Here is a 25,196-nt window from a genome sequence, read left to right as displayed (position 1 = left end):
GTCCCTAGCAATGACTGACTTTACAACCCCAAATTCACATTGATTTATTTAGAACATCAAATTCTTATTTCCAGGTTGTGCAGATCTTTGTCAGATGTTAAATGTGGATACAGGAAAAAAAAATGCCCCACAGACAATTTTTTTTTTTTTTTTGAAATGGAGTCTTGCACTGTCACCTGGGCTGGAGTGCAATGGTGCAATCTCAGCTCACTGCAACCTCTGCCTCCCGGGTTCAAGTGATTCCCCTGCCTCAGCCTCTTGAGTATCTGGGATTACAGGTGCCCGCCAGCATGCTTGGCTAATTTTTTGTATTTTTTGGTAGAGATGGGGTTTCACTATGTTGGCCAGGCTGGTCTCGAACTCCTGATCTCGTGATCTGCCCACCTCGGCCTCCCAAAATGCTGGGATTACAGCCATGAGCCACCACACCCGGCCCCTCGCAGATAATTTTTTAGTGGTGAGTGAAGGTTATAATAATAAAATAGTCAAGAGACTCCAGCTTTCAAAGCAACTGACTCAAAGACTGTATTTATAGTTCAAATTGTTATATGATTGTCAACAAGTCTGTCTGGTAACAGTTGAGTTAGTTTTGATAAAGAGCAGAAGTTCCTGTCTTTAATGACAAAAATAGTATGTTGCTTATCTCAGGATGCAAAGCTTTTAAGATGGGTCTGTGGTTCAACGGCTTCAAGTATGTGAGACTTTTAGAAACATAAATCTTTTTCAGGCTGTAGGACATGAAGTCTCCAACAGAGATGGGCAAAGAGCACAATGCCATTTGCTAGTTTTCAGTATCTAAATAAATATTTTAAATATGGTTTTCTCAGTAGCAACATGGAATTCCCATTGAGAGAGAAAGTTTCAGCTGATTGAATCAATATGACAAAAGTTTGGGGCTGTCAACTCCTTACCCTCTTCCACCCTTTGTTCCAAATAGTAGAAAGTAGCAGTAAGGAAATGAATGGGCAGCAGAAATTAAATTTCAAAAATGACAGCAAGTGCCCACTGTATCTCCTGGGATAAGCTGAGTTGGAGAATGCGGCTGGAACTTCAGGTTGGGTGGGGGCTTCCTACTGCCTCTCCAGATCTAGACCTTTGGGTCCACCTGTATACACTTATCCAGTATTTCTTGATTCTAGGCCTGATCTTGCCAGAGAAGGAGAGTCCGATAGGTGCTGCCTTTTCCACGTGGTGGTTTTACCTGATCCCAAAAGTATAGCCTGATGAATTTCAATCTCAACCTTTGTCCTAGATGCTTCGGCTTACCTGGAGCCTGGTACACCCGTGCTGAAGAAACTTGGAATTTTTCTTCCAGTAGTCCTTGCTACTGGGGTAGAATGTGCACTTTTCTACTTTATAATCCCCTCTATGTCAAAATTATTATTTTATTAAATTTGAGAATAACATCCATAGAAGGAATATTATATACACACTGAATGAAAATTAATTTGCATGCAGTTACAAATTATGAACTAGAGGTTCTTTGCTATAAGGGAATACTCCATGGCAGAGCCCTGACGCAATGGGTTTAATTCAATCTATGTTCTCAGGAGTGAGTTGGCCCCTAAGCGGATACTCACTTATATCTATTGTTCTGACCTGGTTGTATCTGTGCATTGGTATGCTACAAAAAGGGATCTCTTTGGAGCAAGGAGAATACCGAGCCTGTGAAATGCTTGGGTGAGAGAATTGGAGAAGGTTTAGAGAGCTTCACGCTCAAGAAAAAAAAAAAAAAAAAAGAAAAGAAAAAAGAAAAAAAAGCAGAGTGCAAAAGTCCAAGGGCTTCTATGCATGTTATTAGAAATGTGCACGTAGCTTGGAGTCTTGAGGCTGGACCTAGACATCTCCCTGCCTTGCAGATGCTCTTCCTGAGTTTGCTGCCATCCTTTTTCTTTCTGCTTTGCTGTGGTGACATTCAGACATCAGACAATAAATGGGGTCTGTGCACATTAGGGGCAGTGGGTGGGTGAAGGCTGGAGGAGGCTGTGTCTCCTCTGGTAGAGCAGTCAGCGGAAACCTAAGTGAAGAAAGGAAAGAAGTCTGTACCCTTGAGCCCTGTCACACGATAGAAAATGGAGACGGGCTTGAGCTGAGCACTCCCTGTTAGACCCCTTCAGGTGTTACTCACACAATGCAGGGGTTCAGTTGCTTGGTGGGTATCAACCCAATGACCACAACCAAGGAGGATTTAACAATGAGATTTAAGTAAGGAGAACACCAGGGATGGTTCCCAAAGTAGTGCCTCTGAGCTGGGGACGGGTTAGATTTTATAAACATCGTGTAATGAGGATCTGATTGACTGGATCCTGCCATGGGTGATGCCAGAGCTCAATCCAATTGGATCCTGGATCCTGCCATGCAGTGTCCACTTCTTAATTCAATCCCCGCTCCTCAGTCCGAGCACTCCAGCTCCCCCTGTGGTTGCACACTGGTTCATCAAGGCATGCTTGGGTTATGTGACCTGAGGGTCCATGGCAACTGAAAAACAACTCACAACTTTGTCACGTAAAAGTTGAACCAGATCGGCCTGGTGCGGCTAACATAGACAGCAGACACCACTCCACCTGCCCAGCCCGTCAGCCTCCCACATGCAGAATCTCACTCCTCACCTCCCGCATCTGAGCCCGGCATTGACACAGACTCAGCCACGTCCATCCCCACATCACTCAGCTCCCGGCACTTTCCCTGGGCTCCTCTTGCATCCTTGACTGACTGTCTCCAATTCCACGTCTGGCTCCTCTATGTGGCAGAAGGACCCAGGCTGTCTCCAGACCCTTTCTGTTCTCAGTCTGTGCTCACATGCTGGGGAATCTTATCCAGATTCATTTGCAACCTAAAAATCCCAATTACTTCCTGAAAACTTCAAAATTTCCTTCTCCAGTCAACACCTCCCCTGACCTTCATGCTCATGTGTTCAGCTGCATTCCCACTCAGACGTCAAACAGGCCCCTCAACTCTACTCATCTGAAAAAAAAACCTCTTCATCTTTCCATGTAATTTTTCCCACCCCTGGTGTTCTTTCCCTCAGATGTCAGGGACAACAACCTTGGCATGCTTGTTTAGTCTTTCTTCTTCTCCTTATTTTTTTCAGTTAGAAAACTCTCCCTTCTGCCTTCCAAATGTTTCCATGATCTGGCCATGTTCCACCACCTCCACCAGCACCTTTCAGATACGAGCCAGCTCTCCCTTCCTCCTCCCCTTGCCTCGATCCCTAATGCGGTAGCCAGAGTGATCCTTCCAAAACATCATCAGATGGTATTACTCCTTTGCTGAGAGTGTCCAGCGTCTTCCAGTCTTATTTGGAATAAGTATCCGATTTCTAAAGGAGGCCACTGCTAGGTCCTGCTGTCTGGGTGGCACATCCTTCCTTCTGCCCTCCCCGGCACTCTCTTCTCCACCTCGCTGGCTCCTTTGCACCTACCTCAGGGCCTTTGCACCTGCTGCTCCCACACCTGCAGTGTGCTTCCCTAATGATGCTAAGGAGGGTTGTACACCTTCCTCTTGCACCTCCAGCACTGCCCCCACCCCTGCCTTATTTTCCTCCAGGTCACCTGTGGCATGCTGACCAGTTTGCCCCTACAGCTGTCTGCTGGTAGTGTTCCTGCACTGGGGTGTGAACCTCATGGAGGTAGGAGTTTTGTCTCCTGTGTTCACAACTCTCAGTCCAGCACCTAGCCTGGGCCTGGCACTTGGCAGGTGCTCCATAAGTATTTTTTGAATGAATGAATGAATAGTCCTGTAGGATTTCTGTTCAAGTTCCACTCCCAACTCACTTGGGAAAAAAAGAAATTTATAAAATGAATGACAATAATAGATGAATTAGAGTCAAGAAGTTGCATGCTTTGTAATAATCTATTGGCTGGTTTAGTTCCCCCCACAGTGAGATTTTGGGGTTTGGTTGAGGTGGTGGGGACAGTGGCATGAGTGCTCTGATCATGGATTAATGTTCATCATTTCCTGAGAAGTCTTCAGCCCCCCCCCCCAACTAAATCTACCTCAGCTCTGCTGGGGGGCTCCATCTTGGGGCGGCCTCCAGAGCTCAGCTCCCAACCTTGACTTTTCAGCAGTCTTCACATTTCCTTGGAACATATATTTGTGAGCTTCCTCTGGTCACTTGAATGATTCATGATTTTCCTTTGCAAGAGAAATTGACAGTGGTTTTGAAAAAAATATTCAGTTTTATTTCGACAGAAATATTATCTAAGTGTTGACCTACGTATGATACCTTCCCATAATTGGTGCAACCTGGAACTATGCTTCCAATATCAGTAAGAATATGTTGATATAAATAAAATGTGATGAAGCAAATAAATTCTGATGATGTAAAATAAAGTATTTATGGTAGAATAGCTGTGACTAGGGAAAGTGTATAGATTCATGTGTATGTTTATAGACATAGATGTTATATGTTTGTGGTGTTTTTCAGGTTATTTTAAATATTAAATTACCTATATTTGTCATTTAATTCCACATATGGTGTTTTGCATTTTGTCAATTAATAGGTATTATTCTAAAAGGTTTTTTCTTTTTTTGGCAAAATGATTGGTCTTTTAAAAAACTGATTGTTTCTAGGAAGATACTGATAAGATGGCCATGAAATCTTAGAGGTGGGGGCTGAAGATGAGGAGAGTGGGAACCTACTTCTGGAGTCTTTCCAGATGTTCCCCAGAGTCTTAGGAGCCGCTCCACCTGCAGTGGACAGAACAGGAGCCTCCCAGGCTGCACTGCTGACCTTCAGAGCAGGGCAAATCCAGGTTTTATCCACCTCACATATGAATAGCCACATATGATTTCTTTCTAATCATTGTGTTTGTGGCTGTGAATTTTGAAAAGCCTCAATTTTCTTTAAATTTTTTTATTTTCATATTTATTTTTTAATAGTATATATTTGAAGTGTACAACATGATGTTTTGATAAACATACAAAGTGAAATGATTACTACAAACAAATGAGCATATCTGTCATCTCAGAGTTATCTTTGTGTGTCGTGCATGTGTGTTAAGAGCACCTAAAATCTACTTTCTTAGCAGATTTCCAGTATGTAATACAATATTAGCAACTATAATTCTTATGCTGTATATTAATTCTCTAGATGTGTTCATTCTACATAACTGCAACTTTATGCCCTTTGACCAACATCTTCATTCCTCCCACGTTCATCCCTGGTAACCACCACTCTGTGCTTTGTTTCTATGGGTTTGACTTTGAAAAAGTTTGACTCTACATGTAAATGAGATCATGTAGTAGTTTTCTTTTTGTGGCTGACTTACATCACTTAGCACATCTTCTGTGTTCATCCATGTTGCTGCCAATGGCATAATTTCCTTCTTTTTATGGCTGAATAATATTTTATTGTATATAATGTCACATTTTCTCTATTCATTCATCTCTTTAGAAACATTTTGGCTGATTCTATATCTTGGCTTTTGTGAATAATGTAAATATCTCTTTGGGACATAATTTCATTTCCTTTGGCTTTATACCCAGAAGTGGGATTTCTGGATCATATGGTAGTTCCATTTTTAATATTTTGAGGAATCTTCATACTGTTTTCCATAATGGCTGTACCAATTTGCATTTCCACCAACAGGGCACAAGGTTTCCCTTTCCTGCACACCCTCACCCACACTCGTTATTTCTTGTCTTTTTGATAACAGCCATCCTAACAGGTATGAGGTAATAGCACATTGTGGTTGATTTGCATTTTCCTGATGATTAGTGAAGTTGAGCACCTTTTTTTTTTTTACCTGTTTGCCATTTTTATGTCTTCTTTGGATAAATGTCTGTTCAGGTTCTTTGACCATCTTTTAAATTGAGCTATTTGTTCTTCTGCTATTGAATTGTGTGTGTTCCTAGGAACAGAGCTTCAGGAAGTTAAGAGCCAGGCGATTCGGTGGAGAATTGCATGTTCTCTGCTGTGTGTTCAAGAACATGCTGTCTTGCCTGGCTGGCTAACAGCAGAGCTGGGAGTAAAATCTGGGCTTCTGTATTTCCACAGCCAAGGGCTCTTTCTACTACTTTTCAATGCACAGAAGCAACTGACATGATTGTTCTCTGTGTTTCCTGAGACTAACGAGAATAAATTAAAATCTTACAAATAAGTATGTGTGTTTCTAACCTATATCATTGCTATGTTTTCTAGGAAATTGAAAAGATATGGTCCTCGCCGAATCAGCTAAATTGTGAAAGTCTTAGCAAGAATCTTTCTAGCACCTTGGAGAGCTTCAAGAGCAGCTTGGAAAATGCCACTGACCAGGACTGCACATGCCAGCTGAGGCTGGAGACAGTGCAGCAGCACTTGCACATGTATACTCTGTTATTCTTTCATGCCCGCCCCAGTACTTCCATTCATAGAGAGGATGTCTAGGACTTTTTAAAATGTGAATTTCAGACAGTAGTCTGTATAATATACTCTTAATGTACATATTAATATGTATTTTCCAAACATCAAAGTTTTCCATGACAATTTTTGAGTGGTAAAATGTAACAGCAGCATTAATCAGAAGGCTAACTTTATTGGCGATAAAGATATTAGATATAAGAATGTAATCCACAACGCTTGGTGGCAAATGCCTGTAATCCCCTCTAATGGGAGGCTGATGTGGGAGAATCGCTTGAGGCTAGGAATTTGAGAACAACCTGGGCAACATAGCAAGACCCTGTCTCTAAAAAATAAAAGCAACAACAACAAAAAAATTAGCAGGATTTGGTGCTGTGCATTTATGGTCCCAACCACACAGGAGGCTGAGGCAGGAGGGTTGCTTGACCCCAGCAGTTCAAGGCTGCAGTGAGCAGTGGTTGTGCTACTGCACTGCAGCCTGGCTGACAGATAAAGGGCCTGTCCCATAAATTAAATAAATAAATGAATAAATTTCTGTATGAACAGCAAATATTTTTCTTTTCTTTTCTTTTTTTTTTTTGAGACGGATTCTCGCTCTGTCGCCCAGGCTGGAGTGCAGTGGCGCGATCTCGGCTCACTGCAACCTCCACCTCCCGGGTTCACGCCATTCTCCCTCCTCAGCCTCCTGAGTAGCTGGGACTACAGGCGCCCGCCACCACGCCCGGCTAATTTTGTTTTTGTATTTTTAGTAGAGACAGGGTTTCACTGTGTTAGCCAGGATGGTCTCGATCTCCTGACCTCATGATCCACCCGCTTTGGCCTCCCAAAGTGCTGGGATTACAGGCTGAGCCACCGCACCCGGTCGCAAATATTTTTCAAATTACCTTCATGTTTGATCAATTTTGCTTAGTGTTCTGAAAGTGTAAAGCACCAGAAGGGGAAATAAGGAACTTTAAATTCTGCAAATGACTTTTTCACTGAAAGAATGATGTTCATCTGACCCTGGCTATCCTAATTTCTTGTACGTTCCATGGTCTATCCTATCTATTCTTTTCATGGTTGTGAAAAGCCATTTATTATGCATCGTCATTCCCCTGGTTCATCTCGCTTGGCAGGAGCTCTGAGAAAGAAATACTGGAGTGTGGGTAGTATTAATGGATATTCACATACAGATGGTGTCAGGAGACATGTGGGTCTAATTGTTGCAGGAACTTTATGGAAATGTGATCTTGTTATCCAGTCCATCTCTTGGGAGCTGAGGCAGTATTATTCATTCCAACACTGTTTCTGATGTTTTATCTTGCCTAATTTAGCTTTAATTTTCTGCCATTTTAGGTTGGCCAAAAGCCTTGAGAAAACTTGGTCATCAGGGAATCCCATCATGACTTTTCTCAGCAATTTCACAGTAACTGAGGGTAAGTATGTGGTTTTCCAAGTTTGCTTGATTAAAAATTAAATTTAGTTTCTCATGCAAATATATTATTAAAATAAAACATACAACAGAAAATTTATGCTATATGTGATACATAATCATTTAGAACTTGGCTGGTCTGATGTATTTGGCGTTTATAAAGAAAGTCCTGAAATCCTAGGGTACCATATTGGAGCAGAGGAACAAAGAGAAGCTTCTGTGGTCTGGATTTTGCTCTGGCCTTGCCTCCTCGGACAAGCAATTGATGTCTGTGTGTCTCTGTTTCCTTGGCTGTTCACTCTATCAGCTCGTGAAGCTTCTTGTAGCATCAACATGCCATGTCTGAAGAATTCTGGCAAATACTTAAATGATCCCTCTCTTGTTAAAAAAGTGAGATGAGTAGATGCATGTATACAAGTGAGTTTCCCATAGCACTTGGTCACTGCTCCCTAAGAAGAAGCTCTTCCTTTTCTTTTTTTAAAGTCTCGCTCTGTCACCCAGGCTGGAGTGCAGTGGTACGATCTTGGCTCACTGCAACCTCCACCTCCTGGGTTCAAGCGATTCTCTTGCCTCAGCCTCCTGAGTAGCTGGGATTACAGGCACGTGACACCACGCCTGGCTATTTTTTTGTGTTTTTAGTAGAGACGGGGTTTCACCATATTGGTCAGGCTGGTCTCGAATTCCTGACCTTGTGATCTGCCCACTTTGGCCTCCCAAAGTGCTGGGATTACAGGAGTGAGCCACCACACCTGGCCGGAAGCTCTTTCTAAAGTAAATGTTCTTAAAAGACACAGGCTTAGAGAGAGTAGACCAGTAACCAGAAAATACCACAGAAGCTGGCATTTTGGTTTATTGTCATATAAATTATGTAAGTTACTCCTAGGGGAGGAAGATATGACTTTAGTGATTTATGGGTTGAATGGCATGAAAGAAACTATCCTAGCCAGGTTGTAATATCAAATTTTGTTTTTGCAGTAAATAATGATCTAAACCTTTATTATAACATTTTCTTATTTTCCTTACTTTGCAGATGTAAAAGTAAAAGATTTGATGAAGAATATCACCAAGTTGACTGAGGAGCTTCGCTCTTCCATCCACATCTCGAATGAGACTATCCATAGCATGCTAGAAGCAAATATTTCCCACTCCAAGGTGTGGTGCTGCTTATTGTCTGTCTGTTTTGGTTTTGCTCATGGAAGGAGCCTTAGCCTGAAGTTACTAGCACTGTGTTGTCCTTTCTTCCTTCTTCCTTTCCACTCCTTTGGCTAGTGGAGTGGGTTGCTACAAGAATGATGTAATTGGAGGCAGAAAGGAAACAAGAGAACAAGCAAGGAACCAAAGGGTGTCATTGTCCCATGCCAAAATCTTAGGGTTTTTAATTCCATAATATTTTCTTCATTTGGAGTTAGAACAAAGTTGGTGATTATTTATTCTGTTGATTTCCAGCCCTGATGCATGACACCTGGGAAGGGTCTCAGCTTGATTCAGCAGGTGGTGCAAAATTCTTAAAATACCCAAAACCAAAAACAGCTAAAAATACCTAAGAATCAACTATGATTTCCTCTGAATGAAGAGTGACTGGGCACAGTCTGACTGTGTGCTACTGTAGTGAGTCGCTGTGAAAGCAAATGAGTAATGGCAGGCTGTGTCATCTCCAAGCTGAAAAATGTGATAAAACAATCAAAGAGCTATTGCAACAAACCAAGGGATGAGTAACACATACGGGCCACATGGGGTATGGTTTAACTGTAGAAAAGGGGAATGGGGACATCTCATGTTTTCCACAGCAGATATCACCTGGATCCTTAGCAGGAGATTTTCTGAGACAGCTTTCAGCACTTCTACTTGGGGTTTTACCTTCCTGTACAGAGAACCTTCCAGAAGTAGTAACCGTGGAGCTGACTCATAAGTGAACATTGCAATTGACCATCAACTGGGCCCCAACACACGTTTAATTTCATGTCAATTCTGGTTAATTGGGGCTTATTGCAAGCTTGACGGGTAGACTAATGAACAATTAATCTAAATTAAAAAGAGATTAGAAGCTGGGAAACCAAAATTCAAATGACAGTGTCACCAAGTTACTTATAATAAGGCACTTAGTATTTATTTTCAAGGAAAAATGTCAAATTCAGCTTATTAAACATGCAAGAGCCAAGGAAAGCAGGGGGCAGTGCTGAAATTGTCTCTTCCCTACCTCGCATGATGCCTTATAGAGAAACAATGAAGATTTTTGGTTTAAAATCTTTAGTTATTGAAACAAGTAACAGGGGAAAGAAGCAGTGGCTGGAGTAATTGGAGCAGCTACCTGGGAATGTTTTAAGACCAGGGTCAGATTAGCTAACTTCTGGGGTCCCTTTCACATTCAGTTTTATGATACTTTTTGGGTTTGGGCTCAACTGTTTTTGATGACCACTGCCTGATGAAACAAGTGGCCACTGGGTGTCACTGCTGTTCTATTATGGGAGGGCTGTGCACAGAGAAGGCTCCTGTGGTAATGTGGTATTGTCTTGTGTACATGGTTCCGCAGTGCTTTTTTTGCACTCTGTGTATCTTTCTCTACCTCTTTGTCAGTATGAATCATTATGATCACCTAAACAGCTGGACAGTTAAGTAATTGGGAGTAGTATTTAAAAAGTTGCATTCTTGTGTTTCAAATAAGTAATGCGATTATTTGCTTTGATGGTTAAGTATATCCATAAATGCACATGTGTCTACAGATCCTAGGCAAGGAATTCACGTTAGGTTAGGAGGTGACACTTTGGATACTTGTTTTTTCTAGATTGTCAGGTTTTCAGCAGCATCATATTATTTCTAGTATCCTTTTCTTATCTTTCTTCCTGGGCTTCTCTACCATAGCTTTAGTCAGTTTGCAAATAATCACATCAGATTCTTAGTCCAGGCTGTTGGTGGCCTGCAGGGAATACTCTTCAGTGGTGCTAAAGCCCTGGCAAAATTGCAGAAATCTTCATTCATTCATTTCTTCCTTTATTCACTTAGGATGTTTCTGCATGCCAGGCATGGTCCCAAAAACTTGGGCTCAAAGCCCGTGCTCCAAGGGAGCCAATGTTCTGTGGGGGATGACACAGTAAATATGCAAACAAACGAAGGTCAGTGTTAAGAGACCAGAAAGTTCTATGATGCAAATAGAACACAACAATGAGGACAGGTGGTCCCTGGAAGCCTCCCTGAATCAGTGAAGATGGATGTCAGACTGGAATGATGATGTGCATATAAAGAGCTATATGACAGTCACAGAGCTGGGGCATTCCTGTCAAAAGACCAGAGACAGGAGTGAGCAGAAGGAGGCAAAGGCAGCAGATGCATGGATACCAGCTCATTTTTCTTTCCTGCCCTCTTCCCTGGCTGCAGAGAACCTGCCATGGGCACCCACCCATGGGAATTTCCTTTTTCTTGCAGAGCTCTATTCTCTAATATCAGCATCACCCAATTAAAACCACAAATCACAGGGGCTTGCTGGACACTGGAGCTCATCTAGCCCAGCCTTCTGTCCTGGGCTTGGATCCTGTCCACCTGCCCTTTGAAGCACCCATCCACTTCATGCTGTGTTCCTATGTTTTAGGCACATGTTCAAATCAACAATGACTTCCTTCTTTGTGTTGGGCCAAATTTTTATTCTTTTAAAATTAGCAATGAGGTCAAAGTGTCAGGACCCAAATAGATTGAGAGAGCAATCAAAAGTCGGCCCTCTGCCCCTTTATTTTCTGTGGTAAACAATTGGGCAGAGTTCAGAGGACTTTCGCTTGGAAGATGAATATTTTTTTCAGAATCCTCAGTAGATTTGTTCTCCCCGCCCCACAAATCTTAAAGAGGGAGGGAGAGGGCATTCCCTGAAAGTTCCAATCTCTTCTGGGAGGCTCCTTCAAATGGAAAGGTATTCTGATTTTTTTTTTTTTTCTGTTTCTTTTGAGCAGAAATGATTGAGTTTGGTGAATCTGGTCAAATTTCCTTATCTCACTTGGGGCAGGTCCTGGGGGCTGGTTCTGTCGGGTTGCGTCATTAATAGAGCTGCTGGGCATAATTTATGGAGAGAGAGAAATTCCTCTTAGGAGTTTGGAAACATTACACATTCCATTTGTTTAAATACATGAAGTTTGTTTCCTGGAAAGCTCCAACAGATAGTTCTTGGTGAAACTCATTTCAGAGCAGACACTGGTCAAAATCTGCTCATTCTTTTTTTTTTTCTTTCTCTGAAGACAAAAAGTAATTAAAGTGTGACTAGAGTTATGGGTTTCTGGGATCATGAGAAGTTTGGCCTGATGTTTCCTGGAAGACACCATCTGTCGTGTGCAGCGTCTCATTCTAGAGAGAGCCCTTCCTAGGCCCTAGACTGCTTGTCTGGCTCTGTCACCACATCATGAGATTGGGGTTTATGGTCCTTGTAATCCAGGATTCACAGAATGAAGTGCACACACCACCATCTCATTCTCTGGTGCTCTTAGAGTAGGGGTTTTCCTTTCTTTGATTTGTTGTCCTACCAGAGTATTCTCAGTAAATGTGGTAGGTTCTCATTAAACATTCACTGAAATAAAGTGAAATTCCAGCTGCTCTCCTTCCATTAAGTCAGCTAGCGTTTCTTAGGTTTATGAAAGCCACATTACCTTATTTGCTCATTAGGAATTCTGAGAAATGAATATTGTGCTAAGGGCATTTGTGTCTCATTTAATTCCCTCTGAGCAGGGCATTTCTCTTTCTTTCACAGATGAATGTGATGCTGTGGAAGTCACACCTGGGAGAGGGCCTGAAATCAAACCCAGGTCTTTGAACTTGAACTGTGTTATTCTTCCATCACATGATGTTATTGCTTCAATTTATTATAAATTAATACTTCTAAGAAAATTACTGCTTGCCGATGGGTTTCTTCTTCTCCTACTTGCACTTATGTAAATATTTTTAAACCTTAATTCCCCAATTGGCATTGATCTCTGCAAAAATGCTTCTTGCTAGTTTTGGCAAAATATTTTTTCCTTTTTATTTTTAAAAATTAAACTTTTATTTTAGGCTTAGGGATGCATGTGCAGGTTTGTTATATAGGTAAACTCGTGTCAGGGGGTTTGTAGTACAGATTATTTCATCACCCAGGTATTAAGCCTAGTATCCAACAGTTATTTTTTCTGGTTCTCTCCCTCCTTCCAACCTCCACCCTCAAATAGGCCCCAGTGTGCTTTGTTCCCTTCTTTGTATCCATGTGTTCTCATTATTTAGCTCCAACTTATATGTGAGAATTTGCAGTATTTGGTTTTCTGTTCCTGTGTTCATTTGCTGACGATAATGGCCTCCAGCTCCATCCATGTCCCTCCAAAGGACATGACCTTGTTCTTTTTATGGCTGCATAGTATTCCATGGTGTGTATGTACCACATTTTCTTTATCCAGTTTGCCCTTGATGGGCATTTAGGTTGGTTTCATGTCTTTGCTATTGTGAATAGTGCTGCAATGAACATACATGTGTAGGTATCTTTATGGTAGAATGATTTATATTCCTTTGGGTATACACCCAGTAATGGGTCAAATGGTAGTTCTCTTTTTAGTTCTTTGAGGAATCGCCACACTGGTTTCCACAATGGTTGAACTAATTTACATTCTCACCAGGAGTGTATAAATGTTCCCTTTTCTCTGCAACCTCATCAGAATCGGTTACTTTTTTGACTTTTTAGTAATAATCATTCTAATTGGTGTGAGATGGTATCTCATTGTGGTTTTGATTTGCATGTCTCTAATGATCAGTAATATTGAGATTTTCATATGCTTGTTGGCTGCATGTATGTTTTCTTCTGAAAAGTGTCTGTTCATGTCCTTTGCCCACTTTTTAATGAGGTTATTTGTTTTTTGTTGTAAAACTTTTTAAGTTGTTTATAGATACTGGATATTAGACCTTTGTCAGATGCATAGTTTGCAAAACCTCCCATTGTGTAGATTGTCTGTTTACACTATTGATAGTTTCTTTTGCTGTGCGTAAGCTTTTTAGTTTAATTAGGTCCCATTTTTCAGTTTTTGCTTTTCTTGAGATTGCTTCTGGCATCTTCATCATGAAGTCTTTGCCCATTCCTATGTCCAGAATAGTATTACCTAGGTTGTCTTCCAGGGTTTTTATAGCTTTGGGTTTTACATTTAAATCTTTAACCCATCTTGAGTTGATTTTTGTATAGCATAAGGAAGAAGCCCAGTTTCAATCTTCTGCACATGGCTAGCCAGTTAACTTAGCACCATTTATTGAATATGGAATCCTTTCCCTATTGCTTGTTTTTGTCAGGTTTGTCAAAGATCAGATAGTTACAGGTTTACGCCCTTATTTCTGGACTCTATTTTCTATTAGTTCCATAGGTCTGTGTGTCTGTTTTTGTGCCAGTACCATGCTGTTTTGGTTAATTGGATATTCTTTCAAGGTGTCTTTTAATATCAACTTTCTGATACTTTAATTTGCGAAGTATCATTTTTTTCTCTCAACTTCGTCAGTCACCAAAAGATGAGAATATCTTTTATATTTTCATCCAAGTCGTTAGCGCAGAAAGATTACCATGGCATAGGAAGGTATCATCTAACACCTATTTATTTGTTTGGGTTCTTAAATCAGTTGCAACATGTCTGTCTGGGGTGTCTTGGTAATTTATTAGCCTAATAATTTCATCGTTAAAAGAAAATGACTTTATATTGACATGGCTCATTGATCATGACTGTATCAACATGGTTTCCAGCAATTTTCTTTTTCTTCAAGGGCTTACACATAATCTTTTGGATAATCCATGATCACAATTCTTCAAGGATTGACATTATTATCTATTAGTAATTTCTAAAGTCTACTTTACAAAATAAAACCTGGATAGTTTTTATTTCCATCATGACTTCTTAAAAACTGTAGATAGTAGAACTGTCACTCTTTCTGAAGGCATGAAGAAGGAACAGGGAGAGAGGGAACTGGAAATGGAGACAGAGAAGGTGGTGGAGAGGGTGGCCAGACAGCAGCCATGGCCTCACTGAAGAACTACAGCCAGGCTGAATGGTAGTTCTCTTTAAGTTCTTTGAGAAATCCCCACACTGCTTTCCACAGTGGCTGAACTAATTTACATTCCCACCAACAGTGTATAAATGTTCCCTTTTTCTACAATCTCACAAACATCTTTTATTTTTTGACTTTTTAATAATAGCCTTTCTGACTGGAGTGAGATAGGATCTCCTTGTGGTTTTGACTTGCATTTCTCTAATGATCAGTGATGGAACAATAGACATGGGGGACTACTAGAGGGGGACTACCAGATGCGGAGGATGGGAGGGGGAAAAAGAGTTGAAAAACCACCTATTGGGCACTATGCTCACTACCTGGGTGAAGTGATGGTTCATACACCAAACCTCAGCAACACACAATTTACCCATGCAACAAACCTGCATGTACCCCGTAAACCTAAAATAAAATTTGAGAAAACAAGGAACTGCAGCCAGATGATGCCTGCCTTACTGGGCAAGGACACCATTAGCACTGCCCTAGAGGCCAGCTGCCAGGATGCTTATCCACAGACCTCTTAGGCATCCTGTTTTACCCTTCCAGTGTGAAGATGGTTCTCTTTAGGAATATGAAAACCAAGAAGGAATTAATTAGTTCTCTTAAGTGTAATCATCATCCTTAATCAATAAACCCACCTAATTCTTATTCATCTTTTCCCTTAAATATCCTGTAAGTCAAAACTGTGCTTTTGCTGGTAGTGACTGATAGGCTTCTTAGTAGTAATGTCATTTTTGAGCACTTACATACACTACCCCTGAGCTGAATTCTTTACATCTTATTTAATTCTCCCAATATCTCTTTGGAGTCCTTTGTCTTCTATTGTCATCCCTGGTTGTATAGACAAAGAAACTGAAGCGTGTAGATGTTAAGCAGCTTTCAGGAAGTCAGACGATAAGAGCTGGAGTCAGGATCCACCACCTTGCCACAGTGTGGCTTCAGTCCTTCTGGACAGGTTCTCGCAGCCTTCTCTTGCCCTCCGATGCTCATCTCTTGTACTTGCCTCTTTATCCTGTGAGCAGCTCTGAGCTCAAATGGGTCCCCAATGGCAGAGAGCCACAGTGCTCCTCTCTGAAGAGTGTAGGGCCTATTTTAAAATACCTGCCCTCCTTTCATTGTCTTGTCTTACAAATTCTAACTTGGCAGACTCTCTCTCCCCATCATCTGCAGTTCCCTCAAATCACTGTCCGTGTTTCCCTTCCGGTCACAACTGAGCTGAGGGCAGCCTTTCCTCCCATACTTTCCCAACCTCTGAGTCTACAATGAGCAGCTGGGCAACATGGAGGCCATCTCTGGTGCTCTCCTCTGAATGCGATTCGGGTTTCGGCAGATGTCCAATAAACAAAGCTCTTGCTAAAAATGCAGATGCCTCTCCTAAGGATCATTGTCATTTTTAAACCACATAAATACTCAGATAATTATCTAAGTGGACAAGTGTGTATGAGCCAGGCTCGCAGGGCAGAGAGGCATCGCCCTGGATCCTCAGCCCCCTTACAGCTTTCCAAGCCAAACACGGACACACAGGAAAATCAGCAGGAACTTGGCATTCTGTTTCTGACAATTTGCAGCATTAGCCTATGCAAAGCCTGAGATAAAAGGTGTCTGTTTTACTTTGAATAGAAATCACACAAGATGTTTCCAATCAAGCACAACTCAGTGTAGTCTTTGTTTTTCTAATCTTCCTCCCCTCCTACCTACTCTCAAACAGGAACAACGAACGCAACACAATCTTTAAAAGATAAATAGTAATATTTGGAAAACCACAGGAAAGGAGAGGGAGCAAATGTGCTGCTGGGGCTGTGGCTTCTGTGCGTTGTGACTGCGGAGCTTCCATACGACAGGGTGTGGGATCCTCTCTATTTGGTAAAAAGAGATGTAAAAAATTTCAGGACAAATTTTTTTTGTCCTGGGACTACACCCTAAAAAACGTATTAAATATGATCTTGCATGGGGACCACTGTGTGACATGCTAGAAAGTAATTAAGACAAATGTTCTATGGCAAATGCAGAAAGGACTCTCATTGGGCCAGCTTGGGTTGATGCTCATGAAAAGCCAGGGCAATTCCCCTGAATTGGGGGTTTGGATGAGGCCCATTTTCAGGGATAGTTTCATACAAAAGTCTATTTTGTGGGACTGATCAAAGAGAGGCTCCTCTTGTGAAAGTAAAGGGTAGATGCCTATACGCTGCTCCCAACCTCCTCCTGAGAGCTTCCCCTCTGTCCAGAGACAGCATGATTGAAAACAGTGGCATTAAGGAAAATTTCACCAATGTGTGTCTGCACAATGCCAGTCCTATGTGAAAAAAGGTCTTCTTGGTAAATTAGTGATGAAAATACTTAATATTCTTTCTTAAAGACTCAAAATGCACACTAGCATACTAGAGTATCATAGCCATTGGTGATGATTAATTTTGTGTGTCAACTTGGTTAGGCTGCAGTACTCAGATATTTGCTCAAACATTATTCTAAATGTCCCTGTGCAGGTATTTTTTAGATGACATTAACAGTTAAATCAGTAGACCTTGAGTAAGGAAGATTACTCGCCATAATGTGAGTCAGCCTTATCCAATCAGTTGAAGGCAAAAAAAGTAAGAAGGTCCCCCAAGGAAGAGTAAGTTCCGTCTCCAGGTAGCCTGCAGATGTGAGCTGCAATGTCAGCTCCTTCCTGGGTCCCGAATCCGCTGGCCCACCCTGCAGATTTTGGGCTTGCCAGCCCCCACATTTGCATGAGCCAATTTCTTAAAATAAATCTCTCTCCATGTATGGATGCTATGTGTCACTTAATGACTAGGATTCATTCTGAGAAATGCATCATTAGGTGATATCATCATTATGTGAACATTATAGCGTGCACTTACACAAACCTAGCTGGTACAGCCTATTACACACCTAGGCTATATGGTATGGCCTGTTGCTCCTAGGCTACAAACCTGTACAGCAGGTTACTCTACTGAATACTGTAGGCAATTGTAACATCGTGGTAAGTCTTTCTATATCAAAACATAGAAAACACAAGACATATTTTACCATACCTGTTCTAAACATAGAAAAGGTACTGAAAAATATGGTACAAAAGATAAATAAAATGGTATGCCTGTATGGGGTACTTGGCAGGAATAAAGCTACAGGACTGAAGTTGCTCTGGGTGAGTCAGTAAGTGAGTGGCAGGCAAATGTGAAGGCCTAGAACATGCCTGTATACCACTGTAGACTCAATAAACATTGTGTGTTTCTACATTTATAAAAAAAGATTTCTTTCTTCAATCATAGATTAACCTTAGCTTACGGTAACTTTTTTTACTTTATAAATTTTAATTATTATTATTTTTAAAGACAGAGTCTTGCTCTGTTGCCCAGGCTGGAGTGCAGTGGCATGATCTCAGCTCACTGCGAGCTCCACCTCCTTGGTTCAAGCAATTCCCCTGCCTCAGCCTCCCAAGCAGCTGGGATTACAGGTGCACGCCACCACACCCGACTAATTTTTTTTTGTATTTTAAATAGAGACAGGGTTTCACCACGTTGACCAGACTGGTCTCAAACTCCTGACCTCAGGCAATCCGCCTGCCTTGGCCTCCCAAAGTACTGGGATTATAGATGTAAGCTACTGCACCCTGTCGAAACTTTAAAATTTTAAAAAACTTTTGGACTCTTCAGTGATAACACTTATATTAAAACACAAATACATTGCACAGCTGTACAATTGTTTTCCTTTGTGTCCTTATTCTATAAGCTTTTTTCTATTTTAAGTTTTTTTACTTTTAACTTTTAAAATCATATTGTTAAAAATTAAGACACAAACACACAGTCTAGCCTAGGCCTACATGAGGTCAGGATCATGAATACCACTGTCTTCCACCTCCACAGCTTGTCTCACTGGGAGGTCTTCAGGGGCAATAACATGCATAGAGCTGTCATCTCCTGTGATGACAATGCCTTCTTCTGGATACCTCCTGAGGGACTTGCCTGTGGCTGTTTTACAGTTATATTTTCTTTTAATAACTAGAAAGAGTATACTCTAAAATAATGATAATATAGTATAGTTAGTACATAAACCAGTAATATAGTCATTTATTATCCTTGTCACTATTATGTACTGTACATAATTGTATGTGTGATACTTTTGCTATGAATGGGAGTGCAGCAGGTTTGTTTACGCCGGCACTGCCGCAAACACTTGAATAATACACCAGGCTACAACACTACAATGGCTGATGTCACTAGAAGATAGGAATTTTTTCATCTCCATTATAATCTTATTTTTCATCTCCATTATAATCTTATGGGACTACCACCATATATGCGGTTTGTCATCATGTACCAGATAGCGATATTTTGGTCAACAATGGACCCCACATAGGATGGTGGTCCCATGAGATTATACTACTGTATTTTTACTGTACCTTTTCTATGTTTAGATATGTTCAGCCACACAAATACTTATCACTGTGTGACAACTGCCTACAGGATTCAGTACAGTGACATGCTGTACAGGTTTGTAGTCTAGGAGCAATAGACCATACCCTATAGCCTAGGTATGTAGTAGGCTGTATCATCTAGGATGCTGTAAGTGCACGCTATGATGTTCACACAATTAAACAATTACCCAATGGTGCATTTCCCAAATGTATCCTTGTCATTATGAGACACATGACTGCACACACACACACACACACACACAGACACACACATTCTATTGGTTCTGTTTCTCTGGAGGACCCTGACTACTACACCATTATCTATATCTTACTGTATTTTGGGGACATTTTATGGCATCTGTTGAGTTCTCTGTGCTCTTATTCAGTGTGCATGGTTCCTATTCACATGGATTCATGCACTTCAGCCTCAGTTGGCCTGAATGTTTCACAGCAATCATACCCATCAGGAGCAAAAACGTGGAGCAGGAAGTATGGTTTTTGTTTTATTTCGCTTTGTAATTTGGCATATCACAAATGTCCTTAACTGAAAAGCATACCCAAATGAAGAGATGTGTCAAAGCCTTTAATTGCGATACATGATAGTAATAAACTAGAGACTAATACAAGTTGTCCTCAGTGTTTCCTTCTGAGTTTACTTGCTTTAAAAAAATATATAACAAGCTTGGTAATCCTGTTTTCAATCTAAAAATGAAGGAGCAAAAAATATCAGCTTCACACTGGTGACAGTGAAAAGTGGAAGCTGTTAAATTGAAAGCCAAGGGTAAGACTTAATATCAGACAAACGAGACACAGATGCTAACTACGGGGGTGGCGTCAGAGGGTGGGGGGCTTGGTGGGCATTCGGAGTGAGCCTCGTGGAGAGCAGAGGGATAGAGTTTCAGAAGGGTGATCCAAAGACCTCAAGCGAGGGCAAATTTTATAAGAAGTCAGAGAATGATGTGCACACTTCAGAAATATTTCCATCAAAATGTTGAGAATCGAACCACAGTTTGGGCTCCCCGCATCTGCAGGTCAGTCCCGGGAGTTGGGAAATCCAGTCTTGGGCGACTCCCTGCCGATGAAGCTCCGGTCTGAGGTGGTGAAGCACATGACGTCACAGGTATATTCACCTCTAATCTCTGTGCTTTGAAACAGGTTCTCTTCAGTGCCCTCACCATAGCTCTGTCTGGAAAGTGTGATCAGAAAATCCTTCATCTCCTGCTGACATTTCCCGAAGGGGAAAAATCTTGGATCGCGACGAAGGAACTCTGTAGCCTGCCGGGGTCAAAAGTGTATCCTCTGATTGTGTTGCTGAGTCGAAACCTGGATGTGCGAGCTTTCATTTACAAGGTATGGAGAGCATGCTGGCTGGGGGCAGTCCTCTGCAGGACTCTGCTGTGGTGGCTGCAGATAAGTACAGTAGTCCTAGGGGTGCGGCAGTGGGAGACCAGCACCCAGCCACTCTGCAGTGGTCTCCACCAGCCTCTGGTGTTTGCTGAATCCAGGGTGGGGCTCAAGAAGACTTTGTTGTAATAAAGGGATGTTCAGGAGACCCTTCAGGGGGCCCTTGGAAACAAGTGTCAGGGCATTGGGACAGAGTTGGTGGTGATCTCCATGCTCATTGTGGAAGGACCCACTGCAAAAACACACCACCGCTTCCTAATGCCAGGTGTTCTCTGCTCTGTAAGGGCCACCTCCCTGGAGCATGTTCGAGGAGGCTGGGATTGTGCATGGTCCACTCCTGAGCCGCCCAAGTTAGGTGCTGCTCCCCACACGGTGGCCCTATCAGTCAGCGGGAAGCATCCAGCTCTGCCAGGGTGCTGGATGAATGTGGAGAGGTGGAGAGTGCCCTGGAGAGAATATGGAGGGGTGGGCAGCACAGGAAGCCCAATCCCCTGTGTGTGCCGGCTCTGACAAGCATGATCCTCTGACGAGCAGCAGTGTGAGGGCAGGGAGGGACTGGAGGAAGCTAAAGATGATGAAGTCTGCAGGAGAGAGTGGAGAGCGGGAAGTGAGGGGGAGCTGGGGCAAGCCCAGGCCCAGCACTTTCTGGACGGGCCCAGAACCCATGTAGGGGCAACCCAGCTCCCAACCACAGCTCCCTGCTCTCAAGCTGCCCCTTCCAGAAGCTTCTCCTCCTTCTGGCCTCTACTGTTTGAAGCTTTACTTGGGTTTCCAGAAGCTTCCCCTTTTTCTGGCCTCTACTGTTTGAATCTTTACTTAAGTTTCCAGAAGCTTCCCCTCCTACCCTTAGGCACTGATCTTGCTCCAAGTACCATTGTTTTCCCTTTAGGGAAGTATTTCACAACCTCCGTGTTCATTGGAGAGGCTGCAGGGTTTGTACTATGGTAAGGTGGCTGTAGGCACCCTGAGTCTGGGTGAACAGTTTTATAGTCAGCAAAGGGTAGATTTGCCATTTCAGCCACGCGTGATTTCCTTAGTTTCTATTACTTCAAGAGTCCAGGGGGTAAATGTTGGAATGAACACACATACACACACAGACACACAGACACACACACACACTCTAAGAACAAATATTTGTTTTCAGAATGATTACATTTTAAACCCATAAGGAGGAGAATAAACATTTCTTGCATCCCCATAATTTGCAAATCCACCTCTATCTTGGTGGAATTTATATTTCTCGCTAACATGCTTATGGTTTAGCTCTGCATTTGCTCACCACAGCCTCTCTTCCAACTTTACAGTTTGCCTTTTGTGAAACAGAGCTCCCATTGGCATGATGATACTTTAGTGGCCACTTTGTTATGTGCACAAAGGTCCCCGATTTGAAATAAGTGCTTGTAGAGGCCCACATAATTACTGCGATAAGGGCCATCATCTGTACCAAGATTCCTTTGAAGGTTAAGATAGTGGGTTGGATTCAGTCTCCCAGACACAATGAAAATGACATCGTCATTAATAACAACAGCTCTTATTTATCAGGTACCTTCTATATGAAGGGCTCTATGAAAGTTGATTAAATACAAGATATTGCTCAGGATGTTAGGGCAGCCCGACCTCCATGTGAGGGCCACGTGCAGGTGCAGCACATTCCCAAGTCCATGTACTTTCTGATTCACTCAGCTGACAATGAATTTCTGAAGCCTTCAGCAAAGCACAATTTGCTATATTAATTCGGCACATCAATCTGGTCTGTTGGAGCTGCGCTGGATCCCTGTCATTCCCCACCATAAGTCAGGGGCCGGTCATTGTGTGCCACTTTTTTTAAAGGGCAGCTGTAATTAGAAAGATGAGTAGAAAAAGTGACAAAAGCTACACACCGTTTCTCCTGCTAGAGTTGTCTCTATAATATGAATTGACAGAACTCTGTCATTATAAGCAGAGTGCCTCTGTGAAGGATGGAGCTGTGATCCTGGAGCCCTGAAGGTCATCTGCAGAGCTAACAGCTAAAACACTAATGAGCAAAAATAAGAAGCAGTGACAACTGGGTTCCTTTGCCCCAGCCTGGAAAACAGAAAATTCAATATGCAAATGACAGACAGTGGAAATTAGCTATGATTTTCCCTGCTCTGTGCGAAGAGCTGGCATTTCCTCATTTATCCATTCATCCAACAAATATTTATTGAGCAACTAATATTTCCTGTTGCTATTTTATTCCCAGTAGCTACATAAATGATCAAGACAGAAGAAGAGCCTTGCCTCCAGTGTAGAACTGAAAATATGCAAAAAAAAAAAAAAAAAAAAAAACCTGTAAAATACAGAGCATTTCAGTTGGTGATAGCATAAGTAAGCTTCAAAGGGCACTGACATTTTTAAAGAATCCGGGTTAAATTCACATCCCTGAACCTTTCTAACTGTTAGTCTTCAGAAAGACTTTTAATCTCCTCAAGCCCCAGTTTTCTTATCCAGAAAACGAACAGTATAATGCACATCCCCGAGGTATTAGGAGGACTGAGATGATGTGTGAATGCTATGAATACTGTAAAGCAGTAGATAAATGTAAATTGCTTCACATATAAGGACTGCTCATATTTTGAGCCTCTTCTCAAATTTCCACCTTGGTCACCTCAAAGATACAAAGAAATATTTGGCAAATGATTTGAATTTTAATGATAGATCACATTTGTTTTTAGTTTACATTTTAACAATGCTAATGCAATTCAGTGTGCTCCAAAACACCTGAGCTCTATATACTCTAATGAAGAGAACTTTCATATAGTACCGCAAAGGCGTCTCTGAAGTTCAAGAGAGAATAAAATCAAATAAACAAGTTTTCACAGCTCAAAAGATGCTTGTGAGTGTAAAAATACAGCGTTGGTTATTTCATGTTGTTTTGTTTTGTTTTTGTTTTGTCCTTTAGACTCTGATGCCTTCTGAAGCAAATGGCTTGCTCAACTCCTTGCTGGATGTAGTTTCCAGCCTCAGCTCCTTGCTTGCCAAAGCCCAGCACATCTTTGAGTATCTTCCTGAGTTTCTTCACACATTTAAAATCACTGCCTTGCTAGAAACGCTGGACTTTCAACAGGTGTGTGCTTCATCTTTGTCCCTAGGGAAATATTCAAATTTGCCCCTTCTTTGTATTTGCCTCTTTTTGCCTTTATCTTCCCACATCTAAAATTTGCATTAGACAGCAAAATACAGGAATGGAAGTACCCTTTCATATCTCTGAAAGCAACAGCATAACATAGAATAAGGTCTGGCATCTCTTTAAAAACTGCATGAAACTGACATTGTTGATCCACATTCCACCAGTGTGGAGATTGGGATAGTACATGCATTATCTATAAAGTAAGAAATTACTAACTCAATTATTGCACACATGAGATTTCAAGGGCCTGTTTAACTTAATTCAGAGAGCAAATTGCTTTCAAAAACCTTAAAACATTTATTTACTTATAAATAATTGGCTTACAAGTTACAGATCATTTACTGCAAATGCAAACGCAAACTTGATTTAGTTTAGTGGCTTGATATTAGGTTTTCCTTGAACTCTTTTTGCCTGGGATTGAACTGACTGGGCACGAATGAGGAGGAGTGTGGAATTTTTAGGGTTGGACGTGCAGGATGAGGAGCAAGATAACAATGTTCTCAGAACTGCCTTGGAGACAGAATGTAAGTCCTTCATGTGATAGGTAATTTGTATAGCTATAAAATATCTGGATATCTTGGTAGCATAGGCAGGCATTAAGACTAGTAATTAGTCTGAATTAGTGATTTTTATGGATTAATAATTTATTACTGGACAAATAGTAAGGACTTATGTGTGTGTGTATGTGTGTGTGTGTGTAGGTATGACATTTCCTTCTTCTACCAGGTATGTTGGCCAGGAAAATTACCGTAGTGTTTCAAATGGTATCCCAAGGACAGAAAACTCTAAAGCAGACATTCCATTCTTTTGACTTGTTGAATATCTTGTACATTCAGTGGAGGAAGGAACTAGACTTCCAGAAGTGTGTGAAGGAATTGTTTTAAGTCACTATGTAATTGCAATTTAGTTTTCTTATTTTCTCAGGTTTCACAAAATGTCCAGGCCAGAAGTTCAGCTTTTGGTTCTTTCCAGTTTATGATGAAGATGGTTTGCAAGGACCAAGCATCATTCCTTAGCGATTCTAATACATTCATTAATTTGCCCAGAGTTAACGAACTCTTGGAAGATGACAAAGAAAAATTCAACATTCCTGAAGATTCAAGTAAGACAGTAGTAATATATACGTGTGTTTAGATTCGTTTGTATCTTGATAATTGGCCCTAATTTATAGTAAGTATTCTGTCTGTGTATAAGGTTGCTATATGCTGGCATAGAGTCTTCTGCTTCCACCTCCCCAAATGCTGGCATGGCAGCTGACTTTGAACGGTCCTAGTGCCTTTGAGCACAGACAAATCCTCTCACCTGGGTCACTAAGGAACCGTGTCACCAAGGAAACGTCTAAAACACCTGAAACCCCAGCCCCATTGGTTTCCCAGGCTAACCAGTATTGGTGAGGGTCCAGGCATAAAGACCATGAGCACTGCTTTGGTCCATGCAAATGGCTATATTATAATAACGAAGA

The 25,196-nt window shown here is 41.6% G+C and overlaps 1 protein-coding gene across 3 annotated transcripts in view; it reads left to right on the top strand.

The window, feature by feature from the left end:
* Window positions 1–25,196, top strand: part of ABCA13 (ATP binding cassette subfamily A member 13) — a 486,937-nt gene that overhangs the window by 116,644 nt on the left and 345,097 nt on the right. For all 3 annotated transcript variants that reach the window (XM_054559199.1, XM_024249790.2, XM_054559198.1), the window contains 6 exons: window positions 6,143–6,306; window positions 7,676–7,755; window positions 8,782–8,903; window positions 20,338–20,532; window positions 23,507–23,671; window positions 24,659–24,836. In XM_054559199.1, coding sequence (XP_054415174.1) covers window positions 6,143–6,306; window positions 7,676–7,755; window positions 8,782–8,903; window positions 20,338–20,532; window positions 23,507–23,671; window positions 24,659–24,836 — 904 coding nt within the window. The remainder of the gene's footprint in view (window positions 1–6,142; window positions 6,307–7,675; window positions 7,756–8,781; window positions 8,904–20,337; window positions 20,533–23,506; window positions 23,672–24,658; window positions 24,837–25,196) is intronic.

The sequence above is a fragment of the Pongo abelii genome, chromosome 6 (genome assembly GCF_028885655.2).
Source record: "Pongo abelii isolate AG06213 chromosome 6, NHGRI_mPonAbe1-v2.0_pri, whole genome shotgun sequence".
In the NCBI taxonomy this organism is placed as follows: domain Eukaryota; kingdom Metazoa; phylum Chordata; class Mammalia; order Primates; family Hominidae; genus Pongo; species Pongo abelii.
Note: the sequence above shows the minus strand (reverse complement) of the source record. Positions and strands in the feature narration are given on the sequence as shown.